The sequence below is a fragment of the Stegodyphus dumicola genome, chromosome 6 (genome assembly GCF_044657685.1).
Source record: "Stegodyphus dumicola isolate Sdum_Otavi_A_Nest chromosome 6, ASM4465768v1".
NCBI classification, from domain to species: Eukaryota; Metazoa; Arthropoda; class Arachnida; order Araneae; family Eresidae; genus Stegodyphus; species Stegodyphus dumicola.
The window spans coordinates 121,305,754-121,326,333 of NC_140773.1; the positions used below are offsets into that span (position 1 = coordinate 121,305,754).

At 31.8% G+C, this 20,580-nt stretch overlaps 1 protein-coding gene across 1 annotated transcript in view; it reads left to right on the forward strand.

Moving 5' to 3' along the window:
* The first annotated feature begins 2,634 nt into the window (after window positions 1-2,634).
* Window positions 2,635-20,580, forward strand: part of LOC118204334 (uncharacterized) — a 613,950-nt gene continuing 596,004 nt past the window's right edge. Inside the window, exon 1 of the mRNA XM_085818872.1 lies at window positions 2,635-2,766. Within this exon, the coding sequence (XP_085674998.1) occupies window positions 2,692-2,766 (75 nt within the window). The 5' untranslated portion in view covers window positions 2,635-2,691. The remainder of the gene's footprint in view (window positions 2,767-20,580) is intronic.

A 20,580-nucleotide genomic window follows, 5' to 3' on the forward strand; every position in this document is an offset into this window, starting at 1 on the left:
ATAATGAGATAATTGATAAAATCTTTGGCATAGGGTCTATTTAACGACACTGCAACAACGTTCAAATTCGAAGGCAGAACGAACGAATATTAAAACCGGTATGCCGGTACCTAGTCAAGGAAGATGGGTTTCTTCTCAACAGATGGGTGTTCTCCAGACTTTTTCCTGGAGTTGACGGTAAGGTTAGACTAACAGACATTTGAAAGGCAAGAGGCATCATTAAGCGCGAAATTACAAAATTTTCAATATTACCCCAAGAAAAAACTTCCTAAATTAGTTAATTGTGTTAGATCATGATTATAAAACTTGTTATAATGTGCATAAAATATTGTATTCGTAATTGATTATTATAGTATTGCTATATTGTATAAAGTTCTAATAATAACATTGTGCATATCATTATGAGTGCACGAAATTATTAACGAAACCCTTCAATATCAGGGGGGTATGTTCTGTCGTTAGGACAGCTTCTCTCAAAATGATTTAATGTTTTATCATCTTGGCTTCTTGCATGGCGCGTATTTATATTACAGAAGCCATGCAACGTTCTTTTTTTTTGCCTGTGATGGTTGCCAAGTCATTGCTAGAAAATGGTTTCGCATGTGATTAAGATGACAAAATAAAATTTTACTTTATTAGTACACTTCCTCTTTTTTTTGTTAATTTTGAGTTGTTTGTAAACAAACGCGCGCATCGCACGAACAATTGCATTGTAAGTATTATTATACGTTACTAACCATTTCAAGTAATACTGAATTGCAGATTGCATCACGTGTGTGAAACACATTCCTTATTGTAGAGTTCCAAATTATGTCTTACTATTGTACCAAGAAACAATATTTTATAACAAGAAAATATCATCCTATATTATTATAATACTCTATGACCGTTTTATGCTCTATACAACTGAATCAAGTTTTAGAGTCATTAAGTTTTAACGATGCAAGAACGTAAAAAATGTGCATTACAATCCCCGGGGCTGCAACTCTGGATCTCCTGAACACGCGTCAAATGTGCTTCCAGTTACACCACGAAGATATGCGGAGAGAAGAGAGAAAATACCTCATATACTCCCCCCTTTTAAAGAGTGACTGTGGATTAGGGGACTCAATCGCAAGATTCTGATGGGTCGAATTATCGCCGTTCACCTTTTTAGTTCTGGCGCCACTGCAGAGATATTTAGAATTTTTTTGATGTCAGGAACCTGAAGAAATTTGCAATGCTCTCGCCGAGATTCGAACTCCAGATCTAGGTAGGTAATTTGTGGATAATCGTAGGAAAAAAGAGCAAGAGACACCTAAATGCCAGTTTTCGCGGTGCCTTTGATTGGTTGCTTAGTTACAATTAAGGCAAAGTATGCTAAGGCCATCTGATAAAGAAGTAGTTGCCTTCGAAAAGGATATGGAAAAAGCCACGAAAACATTCAAGATAATATCTGATTAAAATAGGATTTTAAACCGTAACAATACTAACAATAATAACTAAACTGTAACAATAACATACGCCCGTGGATATATTAAATCCATTATCATCATCATAGATATCCTCTCCCACTCGTTTTTTTAATGACTTTACGAAATAGACATGGTGTAAAAAAGAAAGTGATTAGATAAACGCATGCGAAATTAGAACAAATAAAAGCTTTACATTCCTTCTGGTATAGCAGGAAAGATTAGTAAAAAATTAATAGAGGTAATTAAAGGAATCGTGCGTTTTATTGCAGTGCGTTTTAGCATATCCTCCTAGCAACAGGAAGTTCTGTGGCTCGAATCTCGGAGAGAGCACACCTGATTTTTTATGTTTCCTGTTTCAAAAGTTTATAGAGTAGCCTCTGCGCTAAAGTATGGAGGATGGCAATTCACCTTTAGGACTAGTCGACAAAATCACTTGGATCGATTGACTAAGTCTGTATTTTTCTGCAGTCATCTCTTAAATGGGAAAAGGTTGAAACTAAATAATGCATTTTTCTCACTCTTGTTCTCGTGGTGAAAGAAACTAAATAAATTATCTTTGTTTCAAATACCGGCACAGTCGACATTTCATGTTCCCTAATCGACAAATCTTAATTTAAAAAGAACTGTAGAAGAATCAAATATATAATCAAATATATTTATAGACATCAGTTACATTAATCCTATCTAATTTTATAAAAATGGTAAAGTGTACATCAAAATACTGTCAATGGATTCAAAGAACGGATCATTAAATTTTCACTTGTAAAACAACTGGCAAAAGTTTGCATAACAAAACTTATTTGAGAAATATTTAATTTATGCGCTTATATTTATACAGCTAAAGACGTATTATGTAAAGCTTTCTTTATTGAGCTTTTACTATTTTACCAGAATCTTATGAGTTTATGATTTTACATATAATAAGTTTTTCAATATCAAATTCTGATAATTCTCCATATTGCCTGTGATTTATTTTAAACTAAGCTGAATTTATTCCCCTTGTCATGTTAACGCATTCCATGCATTAACCTCAGAGAATGGGGCTTTCAGAGTCACGTCTTCGACATCAATAACAATAAAATAATAGTACGTGAAATCTCAACAGGTGGCGCTGAGTTGTGTCTCTCCGGCATTAAATACCGAAAGCATTCTCCGCTTCAAACTCAGTTAACCTCAGCTAGTTGCCAAAGTGAGCTCTAAAATTTATCGTAACTTTGAACAAAGAACACGTGTTGACATGGCTATCATCAACCGGTGCTGTTGCTGGAAAAATGTTAGAAGTGGGAGTTTTGCTGCAGGATTCTACACTCTGGTATGCTAATTTTGTATTATGGAAATATATTATCTCATGAGAGTTTTGGCAAAACGTACTGTAACGAGTGGAAATTTTTAAGATGATAATTTAAGAAATTGCTTTTAAAATAATTTAATATCATGCTATTTAGGAATTTATTTACTAGCTTAAATTATTTAATTAAAACCTTTTTCTGCATTAAAATTATCCGTTGGTACGGATTAAATAATTACTTATATGAATGATAGAAAAGAACGATAATGAGAGTAAAATATATGAAGTTCCTATTTACAGCTTAATTATAAGCAAGCAATTCCAATAGTATATTTATTTTAAATTATAAAAATCAGTCTAAGAACGTTTCACCTTTAACAAAAGATTTTGATTCGTTGAGTATAATATCTTTGGTTTATTTATAATTTATGATAATTGTATGGTCACCACCACGAAAAGTTGTTGATTATATTTTTAACTCAAATACGAACAAATTGTTTACCAAAAGCGTTTGCAAAAGTTATTGCATATTTTTAGAAAAAAAAATTCTTTTAAAACACTGTATTCTTCACCTGTTACAGAATTCCTTTCGTCAACTTTATATCTTTCATAGCTGTTTCTGTGGCTGATGTTCCGTTTTTTTAAAAGGATAAATTTTCTTGAAATTGCTAAGATAGCTTTGTAATATTAAGGTACTGGTAAATTATAATAATAATACAGAGTATTCGAATTAAAAAAGTTTTTGCCGATTAGTATCACACAAGAACTGCTAAAAACAAGATTATTTGATTCTTATAGGATTAAGAAAAACACATTCTCAAAACAGCCACTGAATATACAAAGCTTAGAAATCTTTGTGATAAGAGTTTACTGCAAAAACGTGAAAAAATTATATTTTAATTGCAATTATAACCAGTTTACAATAGAGTTATGAAATTATAAATTAGGGTAATACGGATATTATCATGGGCGTTTTGTAAAGAGCAGATGTTCTAACAATATTGCGGTTAGATAATTGAAGATCGAACTTAGCCTCAATTTAGAGGATTCATTTTCACCTAATCGATGTTTCAGGTTACCAGAAGCTCAAATTTTCGTGTCGTCGTAAACTTGCAGCCATACTCATCAATGTGCTGCAGTTTCAAAACTCAGTCATTTTTATAACTGTTAAAATATATTTTTCGAAAATAAATTATATTTTTCCTGAACGAACACATAAAACAATATTCTCCGGTCAAAGGCAATTACAAAAACAATGACGATTATCTGCTGAAATTTTAAGTTATCTTAAACTTTAGAAATTCTAGTGGCAAAATAAGTAGGTGGGTATATTATAAAAAATAGTTAGCTAGTTTAATCCGCAGAATTGCACAAATAACTCTTTCGACGTTTTCATTTTCTTAATTATTCAATTAATTGCGTTTAATACTTGAAGTTTAAGCTTTGTTATGCGAATTAAGATATTTTAGCTTCAAAAAATTAGATTTAAATTAATATAAATTTTACATATCTGGTAGTAATTGAAAGTTCTTTCAGAATAAGCTGTTTCTCAAAAATATGGAATTGGACCTGGATAAGCTTCTGTTAAAATTACTTCAAATTTATTAACTGAAGAAGTCTAAAATTATTTAAATATAACCTTTTAGATATAACTTTCGTATACTGTTATTTTAAGATTATTATCTTAAAATAAAAGATATATAATATGAAATATATCTTTTATTTTACGATTATTAATAAAATTTCGTTCTATTACCGTTATTTTTATTAAAGGCATTTGCCAGAGGAATTTCAAAATGTTTCACATTATTTTTTCAGTTTGTTTGCTTGCAAACAATGATGATTATATTATTTTTAAATAATTATTATAAAAATCTTGTCACTTAGAACGTAGGTTATAAATATATTAATAAGTATAATGCCGAAACTATGGTGACGGAAATGATTATCTCAGTATTAGGTAAATTTTGAGGCAGTATTATTCGTTTATATTTTCCTCTAACTTAACAAACAGAATGCAGACGCTTGCAGATGCGTAAATGAACATGTTATTTCTTGCTCTAAATTCTTTGTTATTATGGGAGAAGAATTCTATCATAAATAAAACCGCATGGGAATTAAATTAATTTAGACAAGTCTAATAAAAGTAGATGAATATTTTGATAACAAATGAATTAATACAGAATGATAATCAATGGATTCTATTATTTTGCTACAAAACGAAATTGTTAGTCAGAATCAAATAAACTGAGCAGAGTAATTGAGTTACATGATTGTATTCCTTTAATTAAATCTTGTTATGACTTATTAATTCCAAAATAAAATAAATAATGAAGTATTTCTTGAAGAACAAAGAGAATTAAAAATCAAAAAGAACCAGAAGAAACAGGGAGTTACACGGGATTTAGATACCCTATGTTATTCCTTCCATTTTCCAATTAGCACTGCTATCAGATGTTAATTTATTTTTCTATTTGATTTCTTACGCTTCAGAAATATTCATCAGTTACGATAAAATTGCTTTAGTAAATGAGAAACATGCATAATTATTTTAAATATTGGGCCTGGATGCAGGAATTTATTATTTCTTTGCTTGTCGGCAGAAATTCCTCATAATATTAATAATATTAAAGATATCTAGTAAGCATTTTAACTTTGTTTGAAAAATATCTTTTTGACTGTAACTGCTTGTAACTTAAGTTAATGTTAAGTTGGTACATATGAAGAATATTTACTAGAATTTATTAGCTAAATGTTGCAGGAATTATCGATTTATTGCAGTAGGTATCACTGAAACGTTATAGTAATTTCTGTTCTTACTATTTTAAGGTACTTTGACCGTTTACGAATTTTTTTATTTGCTTTATTTCTTTGTTTTGATAAAAGTGTTTTATATAAATATGTTTCTACATTCTTCTAAAGAAAGTTTGATATAAAGAATCGTATTATAATGAATGAACTAAACAGACTTCTAAATGTGGGACATTAGTTAATCATAGAGAGCAGAATTTATTAAAATATCTATATAATGCATAAATCTCTTATGATGAATCCCTTGCCATAAGTCAGAACTTTACAGATATGTTATTTGATAGATAACGGTGAAAAACAAATTTTCTTTCTATTCTATCAGTTAGTTATGTTTAAACATAAATGCCCATCAAGAATTTAAAAAAAAATTATGTGATTTTGTAATTAAGTTAAAAGGAGAATTTATTCGCTAATATTTCACTTAAATTGAATTACAGCTTGTAAACATCTAGTGAATGCCATTATGATTTATCATATATCCTGCTTAGCTAGGGATGAATTCGCGCGTGAGCTTATCATGTATTGAGGTTACTATGGAAACGTGTAAAAGGTTGAAGTAAGAATATATTATAGTTGAAATGCTGCCCAGATGATATAGTGGTTAGGGAAGCCGACTGCAATACCAAAGGGCCCGGCTTCGAATCCTGGAGAAGGAGTGGTTGTAACTGTCCGTCACTTCATAGGAGGCAAAGGTGGCCTACCTATTAGCTCCCTCCATAATAAAGTGAACACCACTTCTGACCTTTGTTGTGGCCAAGCTGAGGTTGGCGGAGGGCTTGATACCAAAGAATTAATTCTTTGTTGATACTGCGAGGCGGAGTTATAGTTGAAATATTCTGTCAAGTCTTTAGCTTTTTTAATCTAATTAGCTTAGGCTGCATCTTTTTACTTCCTTGTACGAAGTAAAAAGGAAGTATTGTAAACGCGAAAAGTTTCAGGCAGCATATTTCAACAAAAATATCCATTTTGACCGCTTTCGAATGTAATTTAACGATGTTTTTGCGTCATATCTGTACGTAAGGACAGAATAAAAGACTCTTTTCCTCCAAAAAAATTATAAAACTGCTTTAAAATGAATTCTGAAGAGAATTTTCATGGCGTCTGTACGAACGTATGTACGTACGTATCTCACATAACTCATAAACGAGTAGCCTCAGAACGTTGAAATTTTGAATATCGGACTGCTATAACATTTAGATGTGCACCTCGTATTTTGGTTGCAATCGGCCGCATCGGCAAACGTATACAAATATATTTATATATATATCCAGTCTGTTACCCGGCTCAGTGATCTCAGTTTCTTTACTCTTATATGTTTGTAAATTGTAAATTTTTTGCTTTAAAAATGATTGAATTATGTTGTTTTTATCTTCTGGTTACGGTTTTTATGCCTCTAGTAAATCTTTATGCAATATCTTTAGAATTATCAACAATTTTAAAGCAGTTTAAGTGCCGCTAAGCCTAATAACGTTTTTGATGGCGGCCATTGCTTGTTTACATTTGAAACAGCAGAGTAGTGGATTTGTTGCCAATTTAGAGAAACTTAGCTTCGCAACAACAAAGATAACGCCTTCATTTATTATTGCGAATGAAATCATGCTTAATCCTTTCTGGAATATTTTCGAGGAAATAAGTGTTTAAGATTTACTTCGTAATTTTTAATACAGATATTTTGAGTATTTATGTATTTTTGCCTTGTCGCGAAGGGAGAACTGAATTAATTGAATGAGAAATACTCAATCTTCTGTGAAAAACTGTTTCTTTTTTGTTTTGTTTGTTTAATTTATTTTATACATCGTTCTAGCTTTATTATAGTATTTTAATAGAACATGTGGCAACGATTAGATAATTCTTTAAATGATATAAATTTTGTGCATTCTGAGTTATAATATGAACGAAATATAATACTCTTAAGTGAACCTAGCGTGTCGCTATGGTAAACAAATAGAGTGCATTTTAAAGAATGCATTTATTCTATTGTGGTCTGTCGGCAAAGTAGATTTAATTCAATCCAATAAGTTTAAACGAAATGCAAGAAAAAATGCGTATAATTTAATATTCCGTACAAGGAAGTCATGTGGTTTACACATCAGATTTTTTATGATTTAAATTTCGATTTTTAAAGCCACCAAAAAAATTGAATGAAAAGCTGTAGATATTTCAGCGAGTAATACAACTGAGATTGAAGAGAAAAAGACAAATTCGCTACAGCAGAAATATGCAGCTAACAGAAAATAAGGAAATAACTAAAACAGAAATAAAATATCGGCATGGATATAATTTTTATAAGGTTACAATCTCTGGTGAAACATGAACTGCATAAATAAATACAGAGCTTACATTTTTATGATGCTTTTAACTATATTATCTCAAAATGACCATTCCTTAAACCTCCAGAGACAATCAAATATGTATTAAGTTGAATTCCTAGATATTTAATTTCACCATTTGTTAAAATAGTTTATGTACTAAAGAAACAAGGAAATTACATTTCAAGTTCGTCTTAAAACAGCAAAACTGTGGGAAAAACTGTAACCAACACTTTCTGAATCATTAATTTTATTCTTTTTCAGCACGATGCAATTTATGTCGGCTTCGGTAGGTAGTTATGATACAGAACCCTTTAACCCTTAGAAAACCTAAGCCTTCGCTAACCTATTCGCTGTATGCTTAAAATACCGAAACGTCCGTCCCCGTCCATTACGATGACCTTCTGGAATTTAGATTGCCTGGTCAGGTGCAGAATCATGTGATTTGACGTCAAGTAAGTTGTCTGAACTTTCACCCTACGCGCTGCATTGTGGATACTGCAACCGAAAAAGTGCTAAGTTACTGTACTGTGTTTTTTTGTTGCTAAATTTCAGTAAAGTAATTTAAACAAAGTTTTTAAGGATACTTTTGTTCTTAAGTTGAGCTTGCTAGCTCACGTATTTAATAATAAGTATAGCGATCGACTTTATGTAGAGCTAAGTCTTCATCATGCCTGCTCGATGTTGCGTTCTAGCCTGCAGATACTACTGCTTTGGCACCAATGAATATTAAAACGGGATTTATAAATCAAAACATTTCCAAGGAAACATTTTATTCCAAGATATCGCAACATTGTGTATGGGAAACATTTTCAAAAAGATGATATTCGGCACGATTATTTACCAAGAAACGAACGTACTCTTATTCAGATGTGTTAAAGAAAAATTTGAACAGAATAAAAATCATTCAGGAGTTAAAAGATAAAATAAATGAATTATCTCAAAACATGCAGATGAATACCTCACAGTCAAAATTTAATCAGATTTATTCTATATCTCAAAATATGAACAGATTTGATAATGTATCTTGTCATATTTGTAGCAAAAGACACTTAACAACAGATTGTTGGTATTTTCCTAAGCAACATAGACATAATTATCCAAATAGAATTTCAGAGATCATAGAAACTTTCGTAAATTTTTTAATAATTGGAGTAGGACTTATCATCCTTACAGAGGTAACAATCAGTACAAAAGAGGGCATAACAATAATTTAAGCTGATTAAAGTGTCTTGCCAGAGATATGACACTAAATTCAGACCCCTTGCAAGGATCCGTAATAACTGGGGTCATAAAAATATTTCAACAGACAAAATACATATAAAAAATGATTGAAAAAAATAGTAATCAATTCCAAAATAAAATAGAACACAAGAGAAAGGAAAATAAAAATGTTACCAAATTGTTACTGTCTTGTAGCTCTGAAAGTTCTAATTATCTACCTATAATTAAAGTTAAAATTGGTTCTCAGACTTATGAAGCTCTTCTTGATACAGGTGCTAGTTTTGTTTGGTTCAGCCAGATGTTATTGAGGAAATTAAACAGTTCTCTAAAATTGAAGTTGTTTCTCGTACGTTCAGAATAAAAAGGATTGAAGATTCATCTATTCCTTGCATGTCTGAAGTTAACTTAAAATTTAAAATTCAAAATAAATGTTTACTAATCTATTTTATGTTACTCAAAACAATGGGAATTCCACATATCAGATGATTCTAGGGTATAACTTTATTCAATGTAACAGAATTTTGTAAGATTCTGTAAATAAGAAACTCATAATTGAAAACTCTCATCTGGACTTCGAAGAAAATTCTCCTAATAAAATAGTAACTAATTCAGTTAACAATGCAAAAAGGAAAAATTGCAGTTTAAACGCAGTAAGAATGGTTTCTAACATAACTGTCATGCCAGGTGAATCTCAAATCATTTCCTTGGCTGTACCTGAGGCCTTAAAACAAATTAAAGAAATTTTACTTTGTACAAAACATCAAAAAATAGATTTCACGTCAATGAATCTCTGCATACCGTTGGTCGTTACAACCATATTCAAACTATCATTGAAAATAATGCCAATGAAAAATTAATTTTAAGAAGAATTCTGTCATGGGAACTGCTGTACCATTCCATTTGGAGGATACTGTGAGTCCAAAAAGTCATGAAACATTACAAATAAATACACTAAATCTGCAAGAAGTAATTAAGCTCAGAAAAGAAGAATTAAATGTATCAGATTTTAAACTAGATCATTTAAATAAAAAAAGCAAAAGGTGAAATGATAGAATTGTTAATGAATAACTATGTTGTATTCTCAAAGTCTTATAACACTTTAGGGTCCATTGATATAAGAAGAATGCCAGAATTTAAACTGCTTCATAATTTTCCTATTCAAACGAGACCTTATATCATTCCTAAAATTGCTAAACAGTATGCACAACAAGAAGTCGCAAAATTATTAGAAGCAGGAATAATAGAACCATCTTCTTCCAGTTATAGTTTTCGTGATATATTTTTAAGAAAAAGGAATTTACCTGGTGAGGATCAAAACACACCAAAATTTCGTATGGTTGTAGATTATCGTCTATTAAACAGCATTACAGAATCGTAGAAAATCTGTTTACCAAAAATTTCTGAAATTTTACACAACATTGCTGGTAGGAATTTATATTGTGTACTCGACTTGAAATCAGCTTTTTTTTTTTCAAATCAGGTTACGAGACTCTTAAAATAAAGTTGTTATTTTGCACTGAACTTAGTAATTTTCATCCTTGTAGACTTGCCTTTGGTTCACGCAATATTACTTTTTATTTTCACACACTAATTTTAAAATGTTTAAATGACATCAAAGGTAGTAATGTTCAGTTTTTTCTGGATGATATTATTGTTGCTGCTGATAGTGTACCTCAATTAAAAGTATTTCTTCAAAAGGTTTCTGATAGGCTAAAAGCATTTAATTTGACTTACGATCCAGCTAAAGTGAAGTTATGCAAATCTGATATAACTTATTTAGGTTTTAACATTTCCAAAGCAGGTTTTTTCTCCTTCTGAAGATAATATAGCAAAGGTTTCAAAATTCCCTATTCCAAAAGATGTTAAACAAAATCAAGCTTTTCTTGGAATGATGAATTATTTTAGGCATTTAATCCATAATTTTGCTGAGATTACTCAGCCAATAGTACACTTGACTAAAAGAAATATACCCTTTGTTTGTAATCAAGATTGTCAAGATGCTTTTGATCTATTTACAATCAATAATGTTGGAAAAGCCAACAATAAGAAACATTAACGATAATCATGAGATTTTTTAATTACTGATGCTTCTAAAGTAGCAATATGCGGTATTCTTTTGCAAAAAATTATGACAAATTCTTTCCTGTATAATTTTATTCGAAACTTCTTACTCCTGCTGAGTCTAGGTATCCATCTATTAGACGTGAGCCATATGCTATATTTTCATCTGTGAAACATTTTCATGAACATTTGTATTGGAAAAAATTTACTATTTTAGCTGACGCTCAACCTCTCACTTTTCATATGCAATTGGATAAGCAGCCTGATATTGTTGCCAGATGGTTATTGTATTTACAGAATTTTGCTTATACTTTAAAGCACATACCTGGTTTTGTAATTCTGCTGATTTTCTTTCGAGAGTTCCTGAAGAATCTCGTAATGTAAATAATATTAATTTATTTCAATTAAAAATAATCAGTTAAGCATTCAAAGTTTTTTAATTTCAAATTTTTTAATTTCAAACTAGTTAATCACCAAAAAAGAGGATAAAATCATTAACGATATCATAATCAAAATTAAAAATAAGAATTCTGAGATTTGTAGCAAATATTTTATTGATCAGAAAAATGGTGTAGTAATGATTACGTTAAAACCTAGAGCACATTATTTAAAGACAAGACATTTAGAAAAAAAAATTATACTTCCAAATTATTTAGTAAAACCTTGTATAGAGATTGCTCATGCTCCACATTTTGGTGCCAACAAGACTTATGAATTCATAAAAAAGAAATATTTCTGGAAGAAGTATTTCTGATTTCTAGATAAAAAAAATCTTTTGTGAAAATTGTCAACAGTGTTTGGAAAATAAACCCAAATCTTCTAGAACAGTCACAAGTAATATAAAGAAGTCAGATTTAGCCCCTGGAGAAATGTTAGCAATTGACATTGTAGGTAAATTACCCAGGTCACGCGATAGTAAATTTTTCATTTTAACAATTATTGATCATTATTTGAGATATTTAGAGGTTATTCCTTTAACCAATACTACTTCTGCAACGGTGTCCGCCGATAACATCGCGGCAAATACATCGCGGACGAAAACGTCGCAGTGAAAACAACGCAAAGCGAAAACGTCGTGCTACAAAGCATCGTAGGAGTAAACTTCGCAAAGAGAAAACATCACACTGCTAAAACATCGTAGTACAAAATATCGTCGTCGAAAATAAAGCGGCTCAAAAACTTCGCAGTTTAAAAACATCGTCGTCGAAAATATCGTGGTAAAAAATAAACTACCTACAAATCATCGCATGACGATAACATCGCAGACAAGTGGCTTTTTTCAGGCTTTAATAAATGGGTATTCCCATAATGATTTGTGAGCGCAAGATGGAAAGAAGGATAATTTTTGCTTTCATATTTATTATTAACTAATAAACGTTTGCTTATAAAGTATTTTTATTTTTTACAGAAGCAATTTTTTTATAGATAAGGTCATGTAGTTAATTGCCTTCCTTTTTCTAATCTATTTTAGATTGTACTTTTCATGAAAAATGACCAGCAAAAACTTTATAAAAAACGATTTATTACCGGCCTTTGTTAGTTAACTATGTCGGTTTAAAATTCCATTAAGTGCTATAAGTTGCATTAATTTTTTAAACTATGAAAGAAAGCATAGTTTCTTACTTTATCAGCAAAAGTTTATTAGTTAATAAAAATATGAAAGTAAAATTCTTCTTCTTTCCATCTTGCGCTCACAAATCATTATGGGAATATCCATTTACAGTTATTAAAGCCTGAAAAAAGCGTGTCTGCGATGTTATTGTAATGCGATCATTTCTAGATACTTTATTTTTTACCACGATATTTTCGACAACGATGTTTTTAAACCGTAAAGTTTTTGAATCGCTTTATTTTCAACGACGATATTTTGTACCACGATGTTTTAGAAGTACGATGTTTTCTGTTCGCTATGTTTTCTCCCACGATGTTTTGTAGTACGACGTTTTCGCCTTGCGTTGTTTTCTCCGCGACGTTTTCGTCCACGTTGTTTTTGCCGTGATGTTTTCGGCTGTAACCTTCTGCAACAATCATAAGATGTATGAATTTGCATTTTTCAAAATTCAATATTCTAAAAATAATATTATCTGACAACGGGTCAAATTTTTGTTCGGCTGAATTTGAAAATTTTTTAAAAGATTTAAATATTGAACACAGGAAAAGTTCCATTTATTACCCACAATCTAATGGGATCATAGAACGAGTTCACAGAACTATGAAAGAAAGCATAGTTTCTTTATCTAATTAGGTTTTTAAATGGTCAGATAGATTGGCATTTTTTAAACCGTATTACAATAATTCAAAAACACATAGTAACAGGTTTCACTCCTGCTGAATTATATTTTGGGCGAGAACTCAATACACCTTTAGACATAAATAATGAACCAGTTGTCGTAGACAATCCTTCACGGTACTTGTTGCGTCAAAAAGAACACTTTAAAGCCAAGAGAGAATTAGTGAAACAAAATGAAGAGAAGTATTTTCAGACTCAAGATAAAGTTGTGAAAGGCAGAGAAAGTCCTGAATTTAACATTGGAGACGAAGTATTTTTAAAGGCTTTACAACGTCCTCATGTTTTACAGCCAAAATACACTGGTCCTTTCAAAATCGTAAAAATGTTTCGAAATGAAAATTATTTAATTCAAAATATCACTGACAACAAAATTAAAAAAAAATCATTGTAGTAAATTATTTAAAAGAGTTCCTCTGAGGTCAAATTTAACTAATTAAATGCATTGTTTCCATCGAACTTGTTTTTCTTGTTGACTAAGTAAAAAATAAATAAATAAATAAATAATAATTAAAGAAAGAAAGAAGAAAATTCACACATGTTTTGTGTTTGATTATGAATGTATTGGATTTAATTTCAATTATTTTTTTTTTGGAGTTCCTAGGTTAGTATGGGTGTAGGTTGGCCACCTTCATTTATACGTTTGGTCAGTTGCAGGCTGGTCCGGGTTGACTAACGTCATGGAATTTCAAAAAAAAAAAAAAAAAAAAAGAGTAAGAAAAGGTTCTAGAACACTTAGTGGTTATTACAAGTATCCAGCTAGTAATGAAAATTTTGCTATTTTAATAATTTGAGTAATTTGGAATAACTAACCTGTAAAAAAAATTGTAGAGTAATAATTCTTACACATTTACAAAATTATAAGAAAAAATTGATGGCATTTAAAATTGCTTTTTCTGTATAGTTTTTATTGATAAGAATGATATGATCTGAAAATTGTTAAGTAACAGATGTTATACTGATTAAGAGTTGTTAACAACAGTGAAAGAATCTATGAAATATGCGATGTATTCAGTTACAAATGTAATGTGTCAACAGAGTGTAGTGAAATTTTATTCTACTCTATGTGAGACATGTATTGTATGTATTAGTTCCTAGTTTGATTTTGATTTACCTCACATGTGTAGCAGCTTATCCCAAAAATACTTTTGTTATATAGTATATGCCAGACAATGCGATTTTGATAATTTAATACTTGATCATAATTTGGATTATGCCAGACAGATATATTCGATGAAGTTAATATGTGCTCATTTCAAATATATGCAGATCTTAAAATAATTGTCTGCTAATACAAGAAAATCCTTTTTGGTGAGATTTTTAGTTCAAGATTCAACAAAATAATTACTCGAGTTTCCTATACGTCGTTGCAGAAAATAATTTTGTTCAGCTCCTTCCTCTTTTCGAGAACTCTTCGCGCGCACGTGTTTATGAAATCTAAAATTTCCTGACTTGAAGAAGAAAAGGCAATAATACTACGATTAACCAATTACACCTAATGACTGCCATCAAAATTTGATTGTTCCTTTCGCACAGAGACCTTGTCTCGAGCTGATGGAAAAAGATTACCATTATTCTCAGTGCAACGCTATTTTGGTGATGCGCTTCAGTCATGCCTGATATTCAGATTCATTCATTCGTCTATCTGGCAGATAATGTTTATTTGTGTAAGCGCTTATTTCAGTAACGAAGATGAAGAAATAATTTTAATTGATTTGGTAATATCTGTTTGTCATCTTTTAGGGCAAGTTACCTTGATTTCATATATCTTTTAGATCACACATTTTATTATTACTTTTTTCAAGTATTATGGGTTATTGCGGCTTACATTTGGCCCCGTAAAACTATTCTATAATTACATTTTGGCTATTATAACATTTTAGATTCCACATTTGGATATTATAACAAGAGGGCACCCTAAATTAAAAAAAAAAAAAAAAAAAATCTGATGTTTATACCACATGACTTCCTTGTACGAAACATTAAATTTTCCTTCCTGGATTTCATTTGAACTTATTTCCTCGAATTTCATTAGAGCTACATTTCTCATTCAATTAATTCAGTTCTCACTTCACGACAAGGCAAAAACACATGAAAATTTAAAATATCTTTACGAAAATTTGAAAAATATAAAACGCCAAATACAGTTAAAATAATTTAAAAACAATTTTTACAATTCAATAAAGTTTCTAAGCAAAAACAAGCAATTCGACCAGCGGGCAAGAATGCAAATTTTTCAGTGCACAAAACTGAAAGTTTACTTTTGGTCTCACTCGGAAAAAGGCACTGAAGGCACAGAAAGACTTAATTCACTATACATCTGCGTTTGAATTGTAAACAAATGTTGCTGCTATAGTAACAAAAATTAGACTTAGCCGCACTTAACTTTTAAATTGTTGATAATTCTACAGCTATTACATGCAGATTGACTAAAGGCATAAAAACTTAACCGGAAGATAGGAGCAACATAATTCAATCATTTTAAAGCACAAAATGTACAATTTACCAACATATAAGAATAAAAAGAAATAAAAAATAACTAAAAAGAAAAGACTCCAGTCTATTTTCACACAGGAAGCTAGGAAGTCTTTCCAATGAGTTGATAGTAAGTTTCAGTGCGTATCTGTCAGCAGCTGTATCTATAAAACCTAGGAAATAAGCGAAAGGAAAAAGGCTGTTTCGTTTTAATCTTTGATTAGAAACCCAATCATAAAGAAGTATAGACGTACGGTTATGAGTACAAAATCTGTATAGTCCCAAACTGTTTGGTCATAACTGAAACTGAACTGAAAGCATACATTGTACTGAAAGCATACATGAGTACAAAATCTGTATAGTCCCAAACTGTTTGGTCATAACTGAAACTGAACTGAAAGCATACATTGTAGGGTTTTTCTTATTTTACATAGCAAATTCATTTTAAGTTTGATACCTATTCTAGACTTCTCAACTTCCCCCTTACCCAGGATTTGGCGTTTGGGTCGCTTAAAAACCTCAGTCGCTCTTTAATTGGGGGAGTATATAAGGTATTTCTCCTGCCTTCTTAGCGAGCCTTCGTGGTGTAGTGGTCTGCACGCCCAGCGCGTAATTGAGAGGTCCGCGGTTCGATTCACGGCGAAGGCGTTGCTATTTTTCCATCTTTCCTGCTTTAAAATTAACCTAATGTCTCTACAACGTCATTACTTGAAAATGGTATTTAACTGCTGCTGGGAAAGGTAAGGAATTATTCTTGCACTTACTTTTGCAAGTGATGGAAAACTCTGCTGATCTAAGCGAATTTGGTAGAGCGCAGATTGTAATAACCCGAAGACTCGGAACGAGTATCTCGGGAACTGCACAATTGGTAGGTTTTTTTATGATTTACGTTGTTAATATTTATGCAAAGAGCATAAATGACGGTGAAACCAGTAGTAGGCGCCAAGGTGTTGGACGTCCACGCGTCATCAAAGAGAAAGGACGTCGGAGACTGTCCCGCTTGGTAGGGCAAAATCGGTACTAGACAGTGGCTTAGCTGACAGCCCAATACAATGCAGGTCCAAGTGCAAATCTTCCGAAGCAAACAGTTCAACGAACACTATTGAATGTAGGAATGCGAAGTAGACTCCCACTCGTGTGCCTCTGTTGTTCAAGCGTCATGGTGAACTACGCCTACAGTGGGCCAGGGAACTCGAGACTGGACCATAAATAAGTGGAAGACAGTTGCCTGGATGAATCACGATTTCTCAATTGGTTTTAAACTGACATGGCGTCTGTCTTCCCAACTGGAAATGGAATCTTCCAGCAAACAGCGCCCCATGTTACAAGGCTCGAACCGTGTTGGAGTGGTTGGAGGAGCATAAAGGTGAATTCTACTTAATGTCCTGGCCGCTTAACTCATAGGATTGTAACCCTGTAGGGCACATTTGGGATGTCATGGAGCGGCAGCTTAGAGCTCAAGCATCACTATGTCGGAAAATCTCAACTCTGCGTGACCGCTGTTTAGACATTTGGTACACCCTGTCTCCACTTATCTACCAAGAACAGAAGTAAGAAAAAATACCTAATAAGAAAACAGGAAAGTAGACAAATACTAGTGAAACTAGTATATTGGTCAATACGGTTTATGTCATATCTATATGCTTGCTTGATATTTCTTTTCAGTAAGATAACAAGACTTCCTAAAACTTCTATAAAAAATAATTAAAAGTTTAAGTCGAAATGTTTTAATCTAATTTGGGAAAACCTCGTTGTAACTGAATACATATTTATGGCAAATTTCGTTTCATTTGAAAATAATTTGTTCAAAATCTTTGTAATTTAAAAGCTCCTTGTAAAGATTTCCGTTTAAAAAAGCATTTTAGCAAATCATAAAATTATTCCCAATTAGCTCAATTATAGCTTAAATCTCATCATCCTGTCTATAGAAAAGGCAGAAGTAAAATTTCATCATGACCTTTCTGTTTCCTTTAACTTGTTTTAATATATATTTTCATTTAACTTGTTTTCGACAGAATTGCACAATGAATCATTTTCTTATTTAGTTTGATAATTTTTCTAAACTTTTCAACCAAAAAATAAAATGCTATACCAGAAAATGACTTTAAGTAACAAGTATATTTTTGCATGAAATTCGATAAATTGTATCTCAGAAGCTCTTTAAAGATAAAATCTTGCGATTACTTCTTTTTTTGCGTGTTAAATTAAAAATATTCTTTTCGACCGTCTTTGAAGAATGAATGAACGATTGAAGGTATTTGGTTTTTAATATATATTTGAACATATTTAAAGTTATTTAATATCATTTTAAAGGAATTGCAAGGTTGATAAAAATGAAAGTAATTAAAAAACGCTATATGAGAAATTTAATCTGAAATCTTAAATTATTTATGCATATGTGGCAAGATTTCAAAAACATTTTAGAGGGGATAAAAATTTAAAATAAAGAACAAAAAATTTTTGCACTGCTTTTAATTTCCTCCTGATTTTGTATGAACTTGATTACGAAATTTTAAGTAATATATTTTTGAAGTCAACACTTTTTTCTGATTGTTTGTATTTGACTTCTCCACACTGACTGCATACGGCAGATGTTTTGTCATCCAAATTAACATTTCATTTATTTCTTTAATTTATTCAAGACGGTATTTAAAGATGTATATATGTACCCTTATGATATTTATATCAACTGCATGCAGAACGCTATTTGTTGAGTAAATATTTTATTAACAGATTTGTCGCTAATGAGAAGTACCAAAATATTACTATGAAGCGTAATGCTCATAGTAATATATTTTGACGAACATAACTCAACATAACTCAGTTATGTTGAGAAGAACGATATCTTAATGCCACAGTTTGAAAAATACGTTTAAGATTCATTAGTTGGCGCAGATTTTTAAATCTCTGTTGCTGGCGCTTTTATCCATCTTCACTTGGCCTTATAAAATTTCTTGTGATGAAGTTAAAATAAATGTTTTTTTTTTTTTTTAAACTGATTGAGTAATGTCGAAAAGCCTATTAATATAATTTTTTTCCAAATGTTTGATTACTTGATATTTAAGAATTTGCACGGATTGGCTGGAATTATCTTTCATTTAGCCATTTCATCACCCATAGCATTGCTCAGAGTATACCACAGGAGGCTCTCGTTATTTCGCACTCAACGAGAGGTGAACGACAAAGCACATAGAGCTTAAACATAAGCCATGGCCTTGGTTTTAGTCTAGCAGTCCTCCGCCGTTAATCATTATATCAGGCAGTGCAGTTTTTAAAGTCATTTACGCCGATATTATTTCATCTATGAGATGGCTTTCTATACATACTTGTGTTCAAATTTAGGCATAAAAATCCCATGGGTTGCGTACTTTAATCATAAAATATGTTTTTAACGCTTAACTGAGAGAAGTGAAAGGAAATTATGTCTAAATCAGAAAGTGAAAGTGATACTTGTAGAACTGCAACATCTTCTTTTCATAGACGTTTTTATGCTTTTATATGTATTCTGTAGCCGCGAAACACAGGCACCTAGAAAAAGGAGTAAATTGTGATTAAGAACACGTGAGAAACAATCAGAAAATATGAGAGTAGTTAGAAAATCATTAGGAGATTTAATTGCATCAAGAGTGCTTCGTAACCGTTAACAGATTACTTTTGTGTACGGCAACATCGGGCGTCGATGCATGTGAAAATGCAATCTGTCGTAGCCGCATAAAAACATGTAATTCCATTGAGAGATGCCCGCCAGATTCGTTGCGATTGCGCAGCCAGGTGAGCTACGTTATGCGAGTATCCGGACCCGTGGGCCGACAATTCTCCAAACGTGCTCAAAAACATAAAAATCGGGTGATAAACACGGCCATGGGAGGGCTGCATGTTGAAGAGAAATTCCACAGCTATGTCTGCTATGTACGTATAGGCATTCTTATGTTGCAAAATAGCGCTCGACATGCCCAGCACAATGGGTACTACAATAGGTCGTAGAATGTTATGTTGGATGGTTAGAAGATTGCACCGGAAGACATAATGTGATTCATCCTACAGAGTAATACAAGACGTGATTGAAGTATGTCACGTTAATTTAATCGCCTCCAGACATGAATGCAGAAATAGTCCTGGTCAAATGAGAACCTAGATTTATAGCTGGAAACAGTACAACAAAGGCTCTGCGCGACAGCAAACGTTCCGAAAATGTGAATAGGTTTCGCTGAATGGGAAGTTTAGCCATCTGTGGGATCACAGCAAAGGGTCTGATTGCTCATCCAGGCGTGGAGCCGCTCTCCATGACTTGTTTGCTCTCCATATTTTGTTCAATCGTTCCGACTCTAGTGGCTGGTGTTTAGGCAGTATGACCACCGCTTCCAGGAGACCAAAAATGCGTCTTGTCTGGAGCTCGCTTATTTGCGTGTGATTTCGTCAGATGGGTCGTCTCATCGTTCATTTGAGTCAATAGCACGATAATAAAATCTGGACTTATGACTCTACGATCAAACCTCTTTCAATCATTTTCATTTCTTATTGGAATAGGAATATTAAAGCGCTTGAAGAAAACTATTCTTCATCATTTTAAAATTAATGAACCCATTTTAAATATTCTAATGGAATTTTACCAAAAAATTTGCCAAATTTGCATGGAAAATGTAATTTTACCAAAAATGCATGGGATATTCT